Source organism: Netta rufina (assembly GCF_964035555.1).
Source record: "Netta rufina genome assembly, chromosome: 3".
NCBI lineage: Eukaryota > Metazoa > Chordata > Aves > Anseriformes > Anatidae > Netta > Netta rufina.
The window spans coordinates 10,705,720-10,728,380 of NC_140125.1; the positions used below are offsets into that span (position 1 = coordinate 10,705,720).

At 37.3% G+C, this 22,661-nt stretch overlaps 1 protein-coding gene across 1 annotated transcript in view; it reads right to left on the reverse strand.

Annotated features, from left to right (window-relative positions):
- The window catches only part of SLX4IP (SLX4 interacting protein), a gene marked incomplete at both ends in the record, with an annotated part of 39,986 nt that extends 17,602 nt beyond the window's left edge, over positions 1-22,384 (reverse strand). The window contains 4 exon segments of the mRNA XM_084283390.1: positions 723-800; positions 17,717-17,840; positions 21,340-21,429; positions 22,247-22,384. Coding sequence (XP_084139516.1) covers positions 723-800; positions 17,717-17,840; positions 21,340-21,429; positions 22,247-22,384 — 430 coding nt within the window.
- Between the last annotated feature and the right edge of the window lie 277 nt (positions 22,385-22,661).

A 22,661-nucleotide genomic window follows, 5' to 3' on the forward strand; every position in this document is an offset into this window, starting at 1 on the left:
CAACGGATTAAAAACAGTTGGTATTTGAAGAGATTTAAACACTGACGAATCCAATGAATTCCTATAAAAATAGGAAATACCTTAAAATACCATTCAAGTAGTCAATATTTTTAAAGGAACCTGAAGAATTTTTTTTATTTTATTTTTTTTAATATGAAAAGCTCAACACAAAGGGCAGTGATCATTACAGCTCCTCTTTATTGCTGTTGGCAGGACAGGATTGATATCATTTCCTTACAGAGCATCTTGGCTTGAGAAGACTTGAAAAAAGATCTGGTCCAATGACATCACCTAAGTTAAGGTTTTATAGCACTGAGCCGAATGAAAGCTTTTTCTTGCATACACTTGTACTACACAGTTGATGTCACAAGACACTCAAGCAATAATGAAGTGATTCATACTGCAACCTCTGGTTGATTCACCCTGCAGAGACTCAGTAAAATGCTGAGTCTCATCAACTTACAGAATTTGGTGTGGCTTAGCTGATTACCCTGGGGGCAAGGTATACAAAAATTTAAAATTAAGTTAAAAGAAAATCCATCATATGGTAGGAAACTCTTCTCATTTTTCAGCAAACATCCCCTTGAGAAAAAAAAAGTCAAGCTCCCAAACAGATCTTGATTAAGCAGACCAAAATTTAACAACTATTAGTTTGCCTCCTTTTTTTTGCCCTCCATTTTGAACAGAATTTTAAGTAATATTATTAGAAAATGATTTCTTACCACGATAATGTTTCCCTACAGCACAACGGAGATTAACCCATCTCTTCATAAAATAGGCAGTAATGTGAAAACTGTTGGCTGCAACATAAAACAAAGAGATAATAATAATAAGTGTAAAGGTATATCAGATATTTTGGTCTCAAAGTGTTGCACATCTAAAAAGATAAGATTGGTTGAGAGAAAGAAGCTGCAGCTCAGGAAAACATATCTTTAAAGAAATATTTTAAAAAGAAACTACTCATATTGAAATCTCAAGAAATTCATACCTGGAACAGGAGGAAAAAAAATCTAAACAACCTACTAAACTTCAAGTTCTGGTACACAACCACAGAAACATAGTTAAGTCAATTAACTGATCACAGTTGCTATACACTTAATAAGCTACTGCCTCAGTCATTAGTCCACAAGGCTAGACTCCTAGTTACTGCTAGGTTTTCATTCATATTCTACACAAAAACTACGGGCAACCTTTTATTTAACTGCATTTAACTACTTTCTGGAGAAAGACGACATGCTCAAAGCTGATACAAAAAATGCCGGCTATAAAAATCCACAAGAGGCCTAATTATCTCCACTTGCATTGAATTAAGTGAGAAATGCATACATTTAGCCTCCTCAATATCCACAAGCACACAAAGCTAGCCTGGCTGCCCCAGCGATACCTGTAATGGACACAGAGGTTTCTTCAGTTTCCATTCCTGAGAATGACAGAAATCCTTGTGCACCAGGAGCATAAGAAAAGGACAGAAAGGATTATATTACAGCAAAGAGACTCCAAGACTAGAGCTAAGGAAATCAGCTTTTACTTTTGTTCTACTTTAATTCCCAAATGACCCTGGGTAAATCAGGACTTGATTCATAAAGGTATTTAGCAACTTAACTCCCACTGAAATTGAAAGAAGTGAGAACCTGTGACTCCTCCTCCTCTGTCTCCTCTGTAGTCTCTCCTTACACCTCAGTAAAATGAATTTGCAAAAGGCAATTACTGACATTTCCCCTGACTCTGGTGGTTCTGCAATACTTATAATAGTGCTCTTTCCAAGACAGTCAGCTACCCTAGATGCAATTACCACGTGAGTTCAAAAATCAAGTGCTACTGCTGTTCTCTCCAAACATTTAACAGGATGTAAGAGAAGCCCATGCGCTCCTTTCCCAATCCCAGGAGCAAGTGCTAAAGCACATCGTATTCCTAAATACAAAATAAAATATGCATGTCCTCTCCTGCACGGTCTGTAGCTCTCCTACTTGTACTCCAGATCTCCCGAAGCTCACCATGCAGTGCTGCTCAGCATCAGTCCTCGTTGAGAACTATAGGTATTGATCATAATCCCTTTGAAATTTATCAGCCATCTTTTTTTCCTTCCCCTCAGGAAGATACTGAAGGTATCTGAAAATTTGACTTCCCTTTAAAGATCAAGTCAAGATTCGACAAGTTAAACTATCCTTTGAAAACGATGAGTGCTAAAGAAAAAATTGGATGTAATCCACCACCTTTATTAACTGTATATTTATGAACACAATTAAAGAAAATTACTTTTAGCAATTTCCAGTTTGGCATCCATAATTCTTTAACACTGGTAGGATTAGCCAAATCAAAGAATTTGCTCTTCACATAAATAAGTTATCAGTGTGGTGATAGCATTTCCACTGTGATCTCTATCATGCCAAAAAAAGTAACATTCCCAGAAGTACAACTCTCCAAACAAATTTCCAAAACCAGGAATGGAAGTCTTTCCACCTCTGTGTACCTGAACAAAATCCTTTTCTTGAGAAAGAATAGAAATGAAAAAAGCATGAATTTTTTGCTTTTACTCAGAGAAGAGCACAATACTTCATTTATGAAATTCTTTTGAGAATCAGGTGACACATACATCTGTGTATTTGTCTTGCTATCCTGGTATTCTGAGAAGTTATGCACTTAATCATATTTGATTGACTAATGGCCTAACAAAGTTTAAAATTTTTCTTCAAGGCCCTTGATTGAGCCAGTTACTGTTCCCTGGAGCAGAACACCTACCTCCAATCTATCAAAATATATGCATAAGAGATGCAGAGAGCTTCACACTGTTTTTGCAGTGTCAGCTCAGGTCTGACAGTATTGTAGAGCCCTCATGGGGAGCTGGCACCCAAGCTAATATGCTCTGCCTGGATGGACTAACACTAAAGAAGAATTTTTGTTTCCATGACTATCTGCTGCTTGACTTTGCTGAAAAAGCCAAAAGAGGTGATTTGCTGGTACTTATTGCTAATAGTAGAAAAAAAAGTTTAAGATGCATTGCATTCAAAATACCTATATTTTGAAACTATCCTTCAGCTACACTTATCAAATGTTTGGAAACCTCTTGTATGCGACATCTAATCCAACCCATAAAGTCAGCTCGAGTTCATAAACTTCCCAGTATTAAAATTGTCAGGATTATTGCAGAACTATAAAAACCGTGATATCGTCTTTCTGCTTCCTGCAAGAGAAATCTATTATCCAATTAAGCACTCTGCTTCAAGGAAGAAGCAGCTAAAACATAAGCCCCACAAGGGCACCTTATCTCACAACCTCATGCACCTTGCAGGTGTGTATTTTTTTTTATTTTTTTTTTAAATAAACTTTCTACAGTTACTCAGCATGAGTCTCAATCTGCTCTCAGCTTCAGACTTGTTCACCATCAACTCTGTTTATATACTAGCATATGCTGATGTTGATTTAGGGCAAGCCGTGAATTATGCTCCAGGAAAGAAAGCCAGCGTATACTGTGCGAGCACCAAAAGCTGCTCGTCACGCTGTCTGTAAGGAGGGACCAAGTGAGATGCACCAAATAATCCAGCATTAACTCATTTTAAGTGCACTGTAGAAGGTTTACCCTCAAGCTACAAAAGACTTTTGCAGCCAGTAAGAGAGAAATTTCACAGATCTTGGGATCAGCAAATCTACTCAGCCTAGCCTTCAGGTTCCTCTTCATCATACAATGCAGACATAGGTCCATTTCATAGATTACCAACAGAGAAGTAGAAATATAAATTTTGTTACTGGTCCGTAGTTTTTTTTTCTTCTAAACTGTGCACCTAAAACATCAGATCCCAGTTCCAAAAAACAAACAAACAAACATGCTAAACCAAACTACAACTCCAGAGCCCCCAGATGTGACTGAATAAAAGTAATTGTAGAACAGCCACAGCTCACTCTCAGCTGTAACATGCACCAGTGAGTGCTGCCTTTTAGGGGAATGGTAATTTGCCCTGCCTGTTATTATTCAGAGTCCCAAGACACTGAGAGGAAGTATCAGACACCGACTCTGTGCTGTAAAACTATCCAGCACCGCTTGTTTGCCGAAGGAGTTAGAGCCAAGCTGCCTTGAGCTTCCAGCGGGCTGCCAAGAGGCGGCTGTGGTACAGCGTCCAGCAGCGGGAAGCCCTCTCCCACGGCTATTCGAGCCTGCTCATCTGGAGCCTGGGAAAATGCCTCTGAGCTGCTGAGTTATCTGGAGCAGCCTGGCAGGTGTTCACCTCCCAGCGGAATCGGGCACCTGCACGGCTCCGCAACCAACTTGGGGCAAGCCTTTGCCAAAGCCACAGCTCAGGCCTGAGGAGCGTGATTGCCCCCCAAAAGCTTCCATATCCGAGAGGCACCAATTTCTCATTGCACGGGAGTTTTACACCAGCTTTAAATACAAATAACAATAAATAAACAATTTTTTCTCCTAGCCTAGGCATTTCATGTTTCTAACAGGTTATCCTCGTCTAGGACTGCCTCTGTTCATAGAGTAAGATCACAGATCCTTGCAACAAATGTTAAAAAAAGATGAATTTCTTTGGTTACAACTTGAAAATAAATAGGTGCATTAGGCTTTCTGAAATACTGTATTGTACATTAAAAAAAAATCTACATTTTGCCTATGCTAGATTAATTATTCCATGCAAATTAAGCTATTCGAGTAATAATGTTTACAGTATATAGAGCTTTTCATCTTCAAAGTGATCTACAGACATATTATTACACCGCTTTTTAGCGGTCATATTTCTCCTTTTAAAATTATTCACCACCAAATCCAAATTCCTGATCGTTTGTAAACTTCGAAAAAACCACTTTTATTCTAAACCTAGTGTTGATTCTGCATGTTTTCTCTCCCAGAAGAAATTCAGTTCTTCACACCATCTGCTCCAGGTCATTATTTCTAATTTAGATGAGATTCAAAACCAAATGCTGCATGTAAATTTAAGCCTAAGTCTGGGGTAAGCTAGGGGCAGCAGAATGGCAGGGAACACAAGAAGAAGACACCAAGACTTTCTGAGTCTTTTCTGGTGTTCTGAATGGGTATGGGATTTCCAGGGCACTACCTCAGATCACACACACAAAAAGTATCAGCTTCATATGTAACAGCAAGCATAACTGATCTTCATCTGATGCAAATTTTTATACAGCAGATAACCAATGGGTCCAGACCAACTTACACAGCTGAGGATGTCAGCCAGTCTTTCCATACATTCTCCCTTCAGTTTAAAAAATTTTCAATTATTTTTTAAATTTCCATTATTTCAAGTGATAATTACAAGAAGTACACAGGAAAACATGTAATAATAATAATAATATAAAAAAAAAAAAAACATCAAAAAGCCCTTTTTCCCATTTTTAATAATTAAGAAAAAATACATTTTGGCCTTTAGATTTATATACAATAAATGTGGCCTAAAAGAAAAGCCTGGGTACAGCACTGACTATATACACACGTATGTGTGCACACGTGCATGTCAGGAAGAGCGAGGGTAAGCTAAGAGACATTAATGCAGCACTGCAGGCACTATTCTCCATGCACAAAAACAAAGCACTCCTCTCTTATGGTTCTACCAATTGCTCCCTTGTGTTGCAAATATGCAGGGTCTGACCTTGATAACTCATATATCTGCAAATAAATTCAATGGCTTAGTTTTCTTCTGTATTTTCCAGGGTGCCTTACAGCCAGTTTTAACCAAGTACAGGCAAAAACTGAAAAACTTTTTTTTTTTTTTTCCTCCTTATTTTCCCTTTCACGATTTTGTCAGTATTAGCACTATTCTTCTAGTCACTAAATCTTCCGAAAACAGGCTACTTGTTGACACACACAGGTAGAAGATCCATCTCATCGAGGATCTGGGAGCAAGATTTGGCTCCTATCAGGAAATAGGGCCCCTGCTAGATGAAGTAAAGAAAGCTTCAAATTAATCCCATCATGACAGGCAGAGATATGCCTAGCAGAATCCTTTTTGCTATTGGACCACAGATATTTGGACATGGCACAGTATCTAAAAGCTTCAGCCCACGAGCCATTAGCAGCCAAACTGGACTGATGAAACCCAAGAGCAGGGTTGTAAGGTTCTCCTCTAGCGGGGAAAGGGAGGAATTCACTCTAACTTTGGAGCTCTACTGAGCAAACTGGATCCAGTATAAGGTATTTTTTGGCCTGCTTGTCATGGGTATTTTGGAGAGAACTGAAAAGAAAACAAGTGTCAGACCATCCGGCTGCAAGGTGAGAAATGCATCTGATGGAGACCCTCAGAACATGCCAGCTCTGAAGGAAAAACATGCCTTCCCCTCACTAAAATTTGAGGTGGAAAGGCAGACTGATCCAATCCTGGAGAGCAGCTTTCTCACAAGCCATTCATAATGTAACAGCAATAATACCAAGCACCACCTGCTAATGCATTCGAGCAGATAAAGTAGAGCCATGTATTTGAAGGTCAGCGTACCATTACCACAGACAATTGTTTTCTAATAGGAGACAAGATGTGATTTCACCCTTTAGTTGATCTCAAACTTAATGACCGTATTATTTATTGCACATGACAGACTTCAACACATGAACCGAAAGCTGCTTATGAATCCTCAATGTTCTGAGCGTATAAACAGTATTCTGGGGGAATCCACGTGCCTGGAGCTCTTTAACCACTGGAACAAGCCTGACAACTGAGGAGGAGTAAGACATCTGTCAGTGCCAGCCAAAAGGCAAAGAGAATTGAAAAGCAAGCCCCCCGGTAAATGCTGTGACAAGTCAGCAGAGGAGAATTTCAAGTCTTTTCAAAGCAGCTGTATTGTCGTGAAGGAGAAGCTTAGTCAAAAACTGTCTGATGTCACATTTGCACATACCGCACATGCAGCACTATGCTGAGCATCTCCCCTAGACTAGCCAGACACAGCTGTGTCCGAATCAAGCAGTGCCACGTACTTATATCACTGAATTCCTAGCAGTGATAAAAGTAAGCCTGCCTGTAGAAGGTAGCTTCTAGCTAAAATGAAACAGCCTCAGTGATGGTGACAAGTCTGACTTACGGGGTGCAAGGGAATGCACAGGGTGGCCTTTGAAAGCATGAATCACTTTTTAAAAATATGTCCTTTCAGCCTGACTCTGTCCTTGAAGATATCCGTGAGCTTCAAGAAAATTTTTGATGCTGTGAAATACCTGAAAGGAGGATTTTGTTTTCTGAATGCCAGGAATCTCTACAAAACAAAATCATGTCTAGCAAAAAAAGAAGAAAACAAAAACAACTGTATGAGCCTTTCAGAATTTAACAAACATGACTGGTTCCCCTTATTGTTCATTAGAACAACATTATTGTAGGCGCCAATGCTATGATGTTAAAAGACTCAAAGGCAAGCAAACCTTTCACAAGTCTCCAGGCTTTCCCCTTTCCTCCCCCGGTAATAGGAAATAACTTCTGCAAAACCTTCTTCCCCAAGAGGAAAAGGTTTTAACCCTATAGCTCCCACAGCTGACAAAGACTTTCATCTTCTACCAATAACAAGGTCTTTAGGCAAGGGTCACTAAAAATGTCAGGAACAAGTTTGGAACATGTGGAGAAATGTACGTTGTATCACACTGCTACAAAACCTATGGGTCTGGTGAAAAAAAGCCAGTCTGCCTCTGGAGGCATGGTGGGAGGGCATGAGGGAAAGAAAAGCCAGTAGCAGGTATCTTCTGCAGAACTTTAAAAAGATGGCACAAATTGTGGAAAGGTGGTTTCTGCAAAACTGATCCTGATACACAGCAGGAAACAACATTATCTTTTTTTTATTATTATTTCTCTAAAAACTCCTATTAGGACATCCCAGTGGATCTAAGAGGTAGATGTTAGTGGTCATGACCCCTCTCTTCTTCTGCCCTATCATCTCCAGGACACTCCAAAAGCAAGTAAGTTGGGAGAAATGCCTGTGAACTTGAACCAGCATACATTTCACAGAGTTGTCTGAACAAAGCACGTTGTGCCAGGGGTTCACAGGTTTTTCTCTGTTCACACAGCTGATTCTTTAGGTTTTTAACATCTCAGAAAAGAAGGAAATTCTGGAGCATGGCAAATAGGTGGAAAGCCAATACAATGAAGCCTTCTGTATTTTATTTTTTTTTAATGCTAGCAAGTGGACCATAATTAAGCCAGCTGCTGAAAGGCTCTACTTCAAAATAATCCTCAAAATTCACTCCAATGCAAAGAGGATACCACCAAAAGGACTAAGCCTGACCAAAGATTGTGATCATCTGATCAGTGCCACTCAGCTCTGGCAGTGAAGCAGGTGCCAGTTGTGGTGCAAGAAGCTGGCACCTGACCTCAAAAGGCTTTGTAGCCAGCTGCTCAATTAAGCTTACTCAAGAGGACAGCATTATTAGTGACCACCTGAATTGTGCAGCTCAATCTCTTCTAGTCACTGGCAGCAGCTCACCAGATACTAAGTGTCCAAAGGTGCATAGGGCATCCTCTTTCTCAGTATTCAACAGCAAATGCAAAATGGCCAAAGAACATGAGCCTATCAGGTGCCATGGAAATACAACAAAAAAGAACAGACAAACATTGCCCATACCCTATGACACATACACACACACAAGAAAACCAAATATTTTAATTAAAGAGTATCAGAAAGACGATTATAAACAAATACAGGACTGTTGCCTTCTGTTTTGTCTCTAAAGCAAGCTTTGTCACTTAAACAACTTTGTTTTCCACAGATACATATACAGAATATTGCAATGTAGAATGGTTATCCAGGGAGAAACATTCTTTACTGCGCATTAGAATATCTCAAACCCTCTTACCACATCCAAAATGCATATTCAAGATTGCACTCTTTTTTTTTTTTTCCCCTTCTCAATTAAGAATCGTTACTAATTGCTGCACTACTGAATTTTAATTTACTTCCATATGTGTTTTTAATAAATTAAGGCCCAGGTCCTGCAAAGCTGGGTCAGTGTAGTTTTGTTTACGTTATGTCACTTGTGCCTTTGTAGTCCATGGAAATAATTCAGTGTGTACAATAAACAATTTATCTAGCACCTTGACTGATGAGGGCTAAAAACCTATAGAATCAAATACACACCACTGCTCTTACTGAATTATTTACATAAGAAGAGTATGCATGACTTTTTTTCCAGGAATTGGACTTCTATCTCTACCTGGATGGGTTTCTGAGAAGCCTTCTAAAAATTTTCCAAATACAAATAAACCCACAAGAATGTTTGCAATTTAAGAAGCTGTATTTTCTCTTTGTCATATGATAACGAACTTTAAGAACAAAAAGACATAAAGGAGAGTATTGTTGTGTAATATGGTAATAAGGAAAGTTGAAGAGAAGCTCATGTTCATATTTAACCATCAAATTACACCCACAATTACTTCCAGCTATAACGAAACTACAAAGGACAAAGTTCAACACGTATCTATAATGATTTTCTTTTCTTAAGATGCAGTGTCCATTTCTGTTTTTGTTGGACTGCTGGTTATTGTTTGGGGACTCAGACTTGCAGGGAGTGCAAGGGTTAAAGATGTGTAAAACAGATTTTCTCACAGTTTAAAGAGAGCAAAACAACACATTTAGGAAACCAGACAGCGAAAAGGTCAAAACGTTACACTTCCAGGTCAAACTTCTGGTTGCAATTAAGTAAATTCCTCCAAACATTTCTAAGGAAATCATATTTCTTTTAGGTTTTAATTCAAATTCTACTCTTTCTTGCTTACCTAGCAAGCAAAATAGTATTGCTCTCTTTAGAAAGAATCAATAGAAAGTACCTACTTTTTCTTTTTTTTTTCCCCTTCTCTTTTTTTTTTTTTTTTTTAATTAAAGGAACCTGATGTCATCTCAATATAAAAATTAAGTAGTTATTTTTTCCATCTCATTTCACATACAGTTGAACTAATTTTAAAAAGGCAGAAGAAACTATCACACCTAGGTCATTTTTAAAAGAGTCTTTCTTCTGCCCTTAGAAATATTTCCCTTTTCATCCACTTTCATTATTTACAATTTCATAATTGTATTTTATTGTTTTTAAAATAAAGAATCAAGCTATTCTTCCTTCCCATGCAGTTAGTTATGAGAGAGAAACCTTCAAACCTAAGATGCTGTAAGCGGTCCTGATGTTGCAAACACATGCTTGCTAAAACAGCTCTGCAAATCTCAGCAATTCCACTTATGTCTACAAAATTGAATCTATGCCCCAATAGCACAGATTTTCACTATTTAACAGACATCCAAAACGTGGTCACCGCCATCTATGCACAGAAAACTAGCACAACAGGAAGGTAAAGACACGCAGCATATACGTTTTTGAAAATGCATAATAGGTAGGCCTGGTATACATCTAAACAACAGAACCCACCACGCACAGGTGTGCTCTTACATATCCAAATGTGTGTGTGTGGGGGGGGGTGGAAATCCTACAAACGTACTCATACTACAATAAAACTTAGCCAAACAAAAATCTGACCAGGTTCAGATATTTGCAACCACTTTACTTCAGGAGAATGAACTTGTTATTGCCACACTGCCCTCGCTAGAAGATGATGACATTTGAACTTCATCTGTGCAATGTTCCAGGCAGCACAGGCTCCTAGCAATCCTACAGATAGATTTTAAAGATCAGACAGCAAATGAAAATCAGATTTCTTGTACTGACCAAATAATGTATTCTCCAATATTTTTAAACATTCCGAAACATGGCATCTGAGCATCAATTAAATGCAGACCACAGGATCTATGAAATGCTGCTAGGAGAAATCCAATTTGCCATGTTCATAAAGGATAGAAAATAAAGTCAAATTTATTCCTCAGAAAATTCTACATTGAGCATTTTAAAGTCTATTCCTACCATGCCTAGTGTTTAAACACGTCTAAAGAAGCTGAACGCTGACATCCTATCCTCTGAATTTCTGCTTCCAGGTGACGATAGAAGCTTTAAAACCTATACAAAGCAAAGAATAAAATACTTTGAAAAGGAACAGATGTTGCAAAGAAGAATCAAGCAGCAAAGAAATGGCAAGTGCTTAGGGACCAATTTTCAAAATCCCCCCATGCGGATTCCAAAAACACTGGATGCTAAGTTATCTTTGAAAGGTAACTATGTAATTCCCTGGCTTAGTTGAGAATCACTTTGATACTCTCAAGTGAGTAGCAACCAAGTAAAGCAGAAATTTTAAGTAAGGTTCAGCTTGCCTAACTTGCAACACCTACAGACTAGCATTTGGCACTCCATTTTTAACTGATAGAAACAAGCTCTTCTGGAACGTGATTCACATCACCTGACAATCTACTTTAAATATATGTATCAGATGAATTGTGCTCAACAAGAGCCCACCTACTTCCATTAGTTGTGAAGAGAGTTTAAACCACTAGACCAGATGTAGGTGTTTACAGCATAGATGTACAAAGTTAGACACAATTAATCCTATGCTGCATGTTTTGGATAGGCAAATTGACTACTAGCTTCTAGCCAGTGCTGATAAACTAAAGGGGAGACATAATTCCACTTTGCAAATACACAATTAATGGGTACTGACTCTATGTCTAGCTATACAACTAAAACTCCAAAAAATGAAATTTAGGTGTGTATAAATATATACATGTGTTTGTATAAACGGAGGTTGTAAGAGCAAAATTACAATGCAGATCTAGCTGGATGCTACAGAAAGACCTGTATGTTTGATATGGATAGAAAGATAGTAGCTGTCATGTTTGCGCATGCAACCACAGATTTTGTGCACATGCACAGAGAGCAGTCATTTTTGTAATATGAATAAAAAAAGTATGGAAACACAAGAAAAAGAATCAAGATGCAAGTAAAAGAAAAACCATGAATTAAGCAGGTATAAATTAAAGGTCTGAGGTAAAAGCTGTTTTCAAAACTAAAGCCAAATTTTCACAAAAATACACTAACTTAAACAACTCTCCTATTGTTTTAAGAAAATGATATATTTGTTTTCAATATTAAGCATATAAAACACTTTATTACAGGATATCTTTAAAATAAATAAAATGCTATTTTATTTCCTATCTGTGACCATAACTTCACAAGAGAGATGCTCCCAGGGAATAAGTAAAATAAGCAGAAAGAATTCAACCTGTCTAGTGCTGCACTTGCAAGTGTCCCATGTAAGACAGTGATAGCAATTGCAAAAGCAATTGCTAAAGTCTGCAAATATCAGTTCAGTATCAGGAAAAAGACAAATGTAGATCCTTCAGTCTAGAAAGCCAGAACTTCCTCTGACAGTCTTTGAAGCACACCAACCCCCTCCAATGTACTAATAAGTTTTCTGTTTACAGTGCAGGCTTTTTCCAGAGATGTTTGATAAGAAAGGCCATACTGGATAAGATCACAAGTCCATATAGCTTAACGCCTTGCATTTAAACATCACGAGAAGTGCATGCAATGGGAAACCAAACACAAGAGCAAACTGCACGTAATATTTCCCCCAATACTCTCCTGGCCTCCAAGTACTCTCAGCTCAAACCTTTACTGAGCCAAAGGAAATTTCTGTGAACTCCGTACCCTTCCTGGATTCCTCTCTCATGTTCTTGCCAAAGCCCATGGGCTCAACACAAGCTTTTATCATCCCCATTATCCTTTGGTGAAGAGTTTCACAGTTCTGCTAGCTACTTTGACTTCAACTAACTTCATTTTATGCCCATTTTTTCCCAAACTGGAAGAGGAGGAGTACAAGTGATTCTGTAGGCCTGTTTTGTCCTCCCTAGTTATTATCTTTCTGGGCTGGATGGAGTCCTAGCACACCAACCTGTTCTTTCCATGTTCCCTGTACTGAATTTCTTATCTGGAATCATCTCCATTTCCTTTCTCAGAGCTCTTCTCAAATCTTTTGCATTGAAAACTAAGATAAGAGAAAAATCGGTAAAGAGAAAACACCTAAACAGGACATCAGTATATTTTTGTGTTCTCGCTTCATATCCTCTCTTCCCTGCGACAACAGAAAATTCAGATATATAATTTTGTCTTCTAGAAGAAGACATATTCCAGTGAAAAAACAGATGCCTTTACTCCCCCATTAGCTGGCTGGAAAAAAAAAAAGAAAAAGAAAAAAACAAAAAACACTAAAGCAAACACAGGAAATATTAAGTACAAAATACTAATCAAAACATTTTGCATAAGTTATTGCATAAGTTGCTGCATACTTCAGGGAGCTATGAGCCTCTGTTGTCGCGGAGGGATGAATGGAAGTTTAAAGTTCACAAAGATCTGCAGGACTGGGCCACAAATCATAAATTACTCCATTGTAAAGAAGCTGCAGTATAATTCTTTTGAGAGAGAGAAATCAAAATGTGCAACTGCAAACATCAAAGTTCATTCAAAAGATTTCTGTCCTCCACAGTCCCTGTGGTAGCTTTTCTGACAAAGCTTATTCTCCCTGCAGTTACGCCCATCAAGTTTTTGTGGAGTTGCTCTTTAAGGAAGACAGACGAAAAAAAGTCTTGTTAAAAACAAATGAAAGATTATTTCACAACAGAAGAATAAGAGTTAACAGCTAGGAGGGTGGGAATACTTTAAATCACTTGTGATGCTAGAAGACTGTAACAGGGAACATACCCTATGAACATCTTCTACATTTCATATTGTATAGTGACAGTGAACACTTGTAAGGAAAATGTGAGGTCAGAACAGTTTGGAACCATCATGATTTATTGTATATTTTTGTTAGTTTACAGGAGCCAAAGAAACAGTTTCATGAGCAATAGGACAAATGAAATCCATTTTCTTATGAAATGGAGCCTTATCCATTTTTTAAATATTTAATAAGCTGTGAACTTTGACTCTGGATCTTTGTAAGGCTGAACTATTCATAATAGCACTTTCACTTCTTCCAGTTTGTCATTTCAGTAAGCTTATCGGACGTTAACGGCTGATAAATGTAACGTCTAAGATTACCAGTTTGTAAAGTTCAATCACATTTAGGAGAAGTAATTGGAGGAAAAAGATGGACAGGCGAACAGACAGACAGAAAACACGATCACAATTAGCCCAATTTTCTTATAAAAACACAATAATACAAAAAAATGCAGATAAAATCAATCTGTGATCTCTCTGTGCCATGTGACAGCATGCTGTCTAATTATTTTCACTGCAGAATAGACTACAATAAAAAGATCTGAAATCAGAGCAAAAATGTTCCACAATCAAGCCAAGAAAAACAAGAAGGATGCTAGAGAAGGAATGAGAAAAGATCTGAAAATGACTTGTAGGGTAAACAGTGAGCCTTCTCCCTGAATAGGGGGAAGGAGGAGGTCTGTACAAGGTATCTCCTTCCTTCCTCCCATTTCTAAGGTAGAGATTTCTACCAGCCATATTTGCTTTACACATCTTCCTCTATATTTACTCTGTGCACATGTAAACTTTGCCTTCTTCCTTAATTTTCACAGTCCTGCCTTTGTCATGCTCCTATATTTACCATCTCTACTTGGATCTCTTTTTGAGCAGCAATTATTTAATTCTTATTGCTCTTACTCAGAAAGAACTACTTTCTGTGGAACATGAAAAACCAGGCTTTGCTTTTAGGCTGCTTAGGACTACAGCCTTTCTGTATCTAAGTAAGCATCATGACACACTAAGATGCTTGGCACCATCACTAGAAACAACCATGCATTACTGAGCAGCGCAATTGCTGTGAACTGAAAATGTACAGCATACATACACACACATAAACAACTGTTCTAATTTTAAAGCTTATACAATTGTAAAGTGAAGTAGATGCTTTTTTTCAAAATTCACTAATACAGGGTGTATTGATATTATTATTATTGGTTGACTTATGTTCATCGAAAATAGTGCAAGCAAACCACGTGGTCAATGCACGATTTTGTCCATGCAGATTGGATGCAGGCAAAGTTAAATCTTCATAAACCTACCTCATCTAAAGTTTCTCTTAAAAAATAAAACAAATCAAAATCAAACACGTTTGGACATCAATTAAACACAGGAAACTGAGAGTTTATACCAAAGCCTATGTCCAAAGACTAAATTAAAGCTTACTTTGGCAAATTGTTCATACTGGCCATTTGGGAGGGGTGGGGAAATTGTTCAGACAGAAGAAAGAATAGGAAGAACTTGCTTGTCTTGGCTACTTTCTCTCATTTTTCCATTCTTTCTTTCTTTCTTCTCCTATGTGTAACACCCACAGATTTCCTAATGGGATGGTATGCGACCCACCACATACTGCTGTGTGGGTGTAACTTAAATGAAAAAGAAATGTAAATTAACAAGTAACACGCACGGATATTTACATTCTGTGCCACCAAACTGAAAGGTGGTATTAAATAATTTTAACATTAAACATAATAAAATATTAATATTTAAAAGAAATTGTGGTAGCTGAAAAAAATCTCTTCAAAATATTAACGGTAGCCAATTTAACAGTCTGCTCTACAGATCTAGAAAGCAGAACCAGATCTGCTACTTCAAGTAAGGTAGCTTTGTTTCTATTTCTGAGGAAAATCATCATATAACATGCTTTGATAGTAAGCTTTCAGGCTTAATATTGGTCTAATAATTCTGGTTCTAATAACTTCTGAATACATCCTGCAACGTGGAGAACAAACTACTTAAAATTGATCTGAAACAATGCAAGTTCAAACAAGAGTGGGGTGCTCAGCTGTGATACTTGAAGCAGTAAATAACCAACTAATACACATCTTAGTGCTTGCCACACATCCCCTCTTCCTTGCCACAGCAGTGAATCTCTACACCCAGGCTTGCATGACTTGGAACAAAAGAAAACCATTCAGTTTGAAGAACTCAAACACTTTTTAAAACCTCCAAATACAACAGTAACTGCAAGCTTCAACATTTATTTCACCACCAGCAGCTACAGAACACGTATGTAGTTAGCCACATATTGAGCTTGAACATTTCTTTGTATACTACAAAACACTGTCAAGATGAACACTGGCCAGCTATCTTGCACTTCCTCTGTTTGGGAAAAAAGCAAAAATATATCTTTATACCCCACCAACTGAAACTGTGAACCTAGAGAGGAAGGTAACAGACCAGAGTTTCTGAAGCCACGTTTGAGTGATGATAACTGACAGAGTTAAACATGGCTCACCTAAAAGGGTCAGACCCTCAGAGGTAGGTCCCTGTTGCTCTGGTGAACACCCACCTACTATTCTGTTATTTCCTTCTCAGGTAAGAATAGACTTGAATGTAACGTGAATAAACTTGATTCTTGGACGTGAACAAAGCACACCTTTCTTACAAATTACAGCCCTGAGCAAAGCAGGCTGAGGGAAGAGGAAAGAGATTTGGAAATTAAGTTCAACATGAATGTTCGTTATCACAGACTGTTTTCTTTCTTTATTTTTCCTTTTTTTTTTTTTTTTTTTTTTTTTTTTTTTTTTTTTAGCGTTAATTAATGATGGCAAGATTAACTGCAGAAAACTCAGGGAACAGTAACTCTGCCTCATCCAAAGTAAATATTCTTTAATCTAAAACTGTCACAGATATTACTGATGACCTTAAGCTCTTCATTTTCAGGAAATAAGGGAAAGAATCAGGCAGAAGATCAGTTCACAACTGTGGGGCAGCATACAAGTATTTTGACTGAAAAGTTCGTGCTATACAAGAAAATACAGAACCTTAAAATCTCAAGAACTCCCTCAAATTAGTGCATATGTCTGCATATATAAAAACAATCAGCCTGTCTGGCAGTTTTATCTTACAAAATCATTGGTTTTGAAAACATACTTTTTACTGAGACAGGAAACTTAAAAAATAAACAATGAAAAATCACTCAGTAAAAGAAAATACAGAAAAACCTCAAAAAATCTTCTCAGAACTTCCGATCTCACCCTTTGTAATGGCCTGCTTTCACTACAAGAAAATTCTATTTGTTCATTCGGAACTAGAAACACACAGGGACTCTTTACTGTCACAAGTTTATAATACGCTCCAGACTGGTAATAAACAAAAGTCATTATTTCCTAAGAAGTGTTTAAAAAAAGATTGATTTTGAGGTGTAACACTAGATAAGCCTATCATCTGTAAAACCCACCACAATGACAAAAACAGCTAGCAAAATAACATTAAACAAACACTGGCAAGGCATTAGGTCCTCACATAAGAACACAAGTTAGAGTAATTGCTATTTTTAGATGTGAAATGTATGTACTGAAATTGCATATTTTAGTCTCACCACCCTTACACACACACAAATCCAACAACATTCTTGCAGTTGGGTGAATGTTCTTACAACTGTTTTTTTTTTGTTGTTTGTTTGTTTGTTTTTTTCCTGCACAGTAATCATTCCCTCCAAAGCATTCCAAGGTCACAGAAATCTGCAGGAACACAGATGAATTGACAAATGCCATTTATCACATCATAGCAACTTTTTATGAACTAATATGTTGCAAGAGGAAAGAGAAGGAAAAATATTATTTCTAAAATAAGAAGTGTTCAAGTAAATGCCCAACTTCACAAAACAGATTTCCATTAGTTTTACAAGACCCAGGATTATACCGTTTATTCTGCTTAATGACAGCCCTTCATACTAATAGCACAAGTGGTATGTTTTTTTTAATGATGTATAGAAAAATTAAAACTTGCTGAGTTTTTTCAATAACATAGTTGAAGTTATTTTACACCCCCCAAAAAAGATATTTTCGCTTTACTATATTTCCTGATGGCAAGTTTTTCATGAAAAAAAATAATGAACAACAGTTTCCCCCATATTTTACCTTATTTTACTATAAAATATATCACTGATTATACCTGTAATAAACAAAGGAGCAGATGATGCATGTTCCATTGATTTCCACTGACCACGTTGTTTAGGCGCTTCCAAGTAGTGCTTGACCCTCGAAGCAACAACCTCTTCCAGGAGCATGCAGACCTCCTGAAAGAGTAACCATTTGCCTAGTCACATCTAAGCTTCCACAAATGCCCACAGACACATAACAGAAATCAGTATGAAATCACTCAAACACAAAACCTAAAAACATTATCTGCAGTCAGATACTGAGGTATTAAATAGAGTTGAGAAGCAGATAATTAAGGAAATGCATCGGAATGAAAGAAAAAAAATAATCAAACAATCTTGCTATATATTCTGAATAATAAGAGAGGAAATACATTTTTATTCAGATAAGAGCACATGATACAATGTCAATTATTTATAGAAAGCTGTTAATGTTCTTACTAGGCAGATGAAATACATTATGATGGTAAAATAATATTCATTTTTGAACAGCAAATTAAATTCACTTGCACGTGAAGTAGGAAAAAATACATAAGTGTATGATAACATTAGAAATCTAAGAAAAATATTAGTAAAGATACTGCCACCAATTGTTAGCATAGACTGTGAGAATCCTTATAAACCACAACAGATATTTCAGTTCAATTCAGTGCAAATTTGGAAGGAAAGACCTAGAGCTAACTTGGTCACAGTAATATAATTTCTCCAATACATTTTGATTTTTCTCTTCCTAACCACAATCATTCATATCTTTCATGCTTCCTTCAGCAAAGGAAAACAAAAAAACATACACAACTCAGAAAGAAGAAATCTTTCACCCAAGTTATTCTTCACCCAGAAAAAACATAGAAAAACAAAAAAAAAACACACCTTGAAATAAAAGCAAAAAATTACTCTCTCAAATACTAGGAAAAAAAAAAAAAAAAAAGATTTAGACATCCACACAGTTGAGCCTTTTTCTTCAGTGTTCTCATTTTTATTTGTGTGCAACTACGTGCTCAAAGAAATTGTACTTTGTGGCATACAAAGATATTTTACCTTTATATAGTGTTTGGAAAACAGACAAAATTACATTAGTACCATCTAAAATAAAATACTTTGGCTTGAAATTTATTTTTGATTAATCTAGAAAGTATGCAGAGCAACAGCATTTTTAACATACTGCTCTAAATGAAAGCAACATTCATATATTGGTCAACCACAAACAGTATTTTCTCCTTACAGTTTGAAATACTTTTTCCTTTCTGCTTGAAAAATACAATTATAAAATACAGTATCTACTTATTCTTCTGTTTAACTCATTAAAGCGATCTCATTACACATTCCTTAAGCAGGACTACGCATTCAGGTCAGAATGAAAAAGTCTAGAAAGCAGCGGAAACAGTTTGCATTTGGTTCCTTCTGCAACAAAAAGATGAGCATGCACTTCCTTAATTTACATGAAAAACATTTATTTTAGTTATGCTTCTGGAAATATTACTTAAATGGCTCTCCACAAGGAACTACACTGACTTATATTTTAAAAAGTATAAACAGGAGCAGTTTTCAAGACAATCCTCTCTTGGTTATTTTCCACCGCTAAAAAGAACTCGTGACTTAGACCTTCTGCATGCATATGGAGAGATCATAGCAATGGTGTGAAGGGAAATCTGTCTAAAAAAAAGAAACATTTCTTGAAGTACAAAGCTAAAACTTTGACTGATGTTCCACAGGAAAAGAAGGAGGACATAAAGGGCAGGGAAATTAGAAAGGGCAGGAGAACAGAAAGACAGAAAAGCTCTGCAAACACCTCAGATTATCGATCTGCACCCAGCAGTGTTTGCACTTGGCAGTCCCAGAGTGACTCCACAAACACCATGCGTGACAGCAGCGTGCAGGCTGTGGTCTGTGGAACGCCCAGCCAGACAGCGTGCACCGCGTCTTCTTACACCACCCTCGCACATACAGGCCCTCCCGCAGCTCCCGGGCTGCTCTACTCAAGTCCTGCTCCAGCAGGAGCTGGCATGAGAGGCCAGCACCGCTTCCTCCCTCCAGCCCGAATCACAGGGCTGGCAGAGGCATGCCCAGCCCTTTTCTGCAGCACCCACGTTACATCCTTCCACCCAGCCCCGTATCCCGTAAAGAGCAGCCATCAAGTCGTGTTTGTGTTACAGGGGGCCTAAGAGGCACAGTTTGCCTCATTTTCCCCACAGTTCATCAGACAGGCGGACAAACCAGGCTGTACTACCATTAGTGGGCTTTGTTGTTTCCAAAGTCTGGAAATTAAAAAATAAAAATAAATGTTGACATGAAAATTTGAAAGCTCTCAAAAAAAAAAAAAAAAAAAAAAAAAAGCCTATATAGACATAATCTGACCTTTTCCTTCCCAGTCTAACAAACACTCAGTATAAGACTTTCAGTGAGCAAACTGTGAAGCTATTGGAATCACACATCTTGGTTGCTGAAAATATGCAACCTTCATACTTTGCTCAAAATATGCAGTCGCAGAAATGTAATGAATGCTGCCCTGTCATGCCTCTTTATTAAATCAATCATGACCTAATTTCCTGAAATTCATATCTTTTGTTTTGGCAATCATACAGAATACGTTTTGAAAACACATAAAAGTCATAACCAAGATAGTAAAACTGGTTATAAATAGAAGCAGTAATGAGTATTAATGTAGTCAAAAGAAAGAAATATAAAAGATTTCCCCTATTTTCTTCTTTTTCTGGTTATTAAAGCACAAATCAGACAGACCACATACCATTAAGTATTCTGCTTTCACTCCCTCGGGATACTAATTTATTGTTTCTTTTATTTTTATTTGAACACATTACTTTAAGACATACAGGGATGTTCTGTAGTGACAAGTTAATTATGCCATTATTAGGAAAGCTATCTGCTGAAAATTACCGTAACAGAGACTTGCGGGAAAGTCCACAGGCATTTGAAACATGTCTTGCATTCATTTTCAATTGGGAACTTCTCAAGTTCCCACACAGCCTGAAATAGGGGAAAACTCTAGCCAGGAACTCATCACAAGATTCTAACAGAAATCACAGAGTCTGATGAAAGCTACACTCCTAATTTTGCTGGTCACTGATGCTCTGATTTTCCAAGATTTCAGCTGCTTTCGGGATTTTTAAACGATACATTTAAAAATAAAGATTGGCAATCTCTTTTAAGAAGACACAGTGGTTCTACAGCACTTTATCATGCATATTCATTGTATTTTCTTGCACTTGCTCTCTAAATAAAAAAAAACTTCTCAAAATGAGGCAAAGCAATTAACAGATATTTCACTAACAAGCCCTGCAGAAACGATACCTGTCAAAATCCATTTTTCATCACTCCGGATAGTTTACAAAAGAGAAATATACCATGAGAGGTATGTTTTTAAAAATGAAGTTATTTAAGACAGAAAAATCAAAACCATATGCGCACACACACACAGAGTTTAAAAATTAAAAGGTAAATAGAAAGTGGTCATTAGTGACCCAAAAAGCACACTTAGGGGTCCCACAGCAACCGTTCACAGTTAGGTATAACTAGCAATATTCTCAACATAACACTGAAAAAGTCTGAACAGTTCTATGTGATCCAAGTTTTTCCCTGCAACCACATGCCTTTGAAGTAGAATTGATATTTATTGTACCTCTTTCTCGTGATCTGAAAACCAGCTGGTGTCTTTACTGGAGCCTTGAGGCAAAATATGAACATCCACCAAAACAGCAAAGTTCCCACACTGGAGGAGAAAAAAAAAAAAAAAAAAAAAAAAAGGTTCAACTGTAGCTGCTAGGAAGCAAATATCAAGCAGAGAAGGAAGTAAACAATCAGGTAAGCATATGCATCTGATTCAGCAATACAGTAGGCATCATATAAAAGCTCGTGGAAGGTTATAAAGTACAGAATTAAAGATTTACCATCATTGTCTGTGGATTTAATGAGAAATAAGGGTGCCAGACACATCATGGGTAGTTAACTAAAACATTTAAACAATAAGAGCAAGCACAAGCACACTGAACTTTCTTCAACCTATAGGCCACTTCAAAATCTGAGTTCAGGCAAAATTTACCACATGAAAAATAAACAATTTCCTCACCACATCCCCATCATTATATTTTCTGATAATTTAGTACTATATTAGCTATCCTAAAATTAGTAATTCTTTAAAACCTCACCCTCTTTAGAAGTCTTTTCCTCTTTCCAAATTACCTAATAAAAGGAACAGCATGTTTGAAGAATATTCATTGGTACCTGTCATTTAGCCAATACTTTGAATGGTTAAATGATAACAAGACTAACTTGTTAATTACTGTGATATGAAGTTGCTAGGATGATGCAGGCTATATCCCAAGACATGTTAATTATTTCTAAAATTCTTTAATAGGCCTTAATTGAGGACAGTAACATACAAGACTTAATTATTTCCGGTTGTCAGTGTATCGGGTGCAAACACATCTCCTTAGACCTACTGCACCCTCCCAAAAGAATCATGCCTCATTTCACATGCAGAAGTACAGTACGTTATAAGCCAAAGCATTCCCTTTCTTCTACTGTACTACAGCACCAAATCTCATTCGTCCTTGAAGTAAACAACTTGCAAGGTAAGAGCCAACATCACCATTCTCTTTTGGCTGCTTGTGCCACTGTCGTGCTGCAACAAACTGTCTTTGAGAAGACCGGACATATGTGGTCATGGCAATTGCACATCTGGAATGTCTCATGGAATACAAACAGCATCCAGATACCAGACAAGTCTCAAATGTGTATGTACAATCCAGAGTGAGACTGGTCTCATTTCAAAGGGAGGTCGCGGCATTCATTCCTGTCCTAAGTCTCTGTATTTGCTCTACACTGCCAAACATCTGCATAGCCCGTGCTAGAACTCCAAGTGCTAACACAACTATTTCTAGAAATAATGTGGTACTTATTCTTACAGGACAGTTGAACATGACCTACAATCCGAAAGGCACA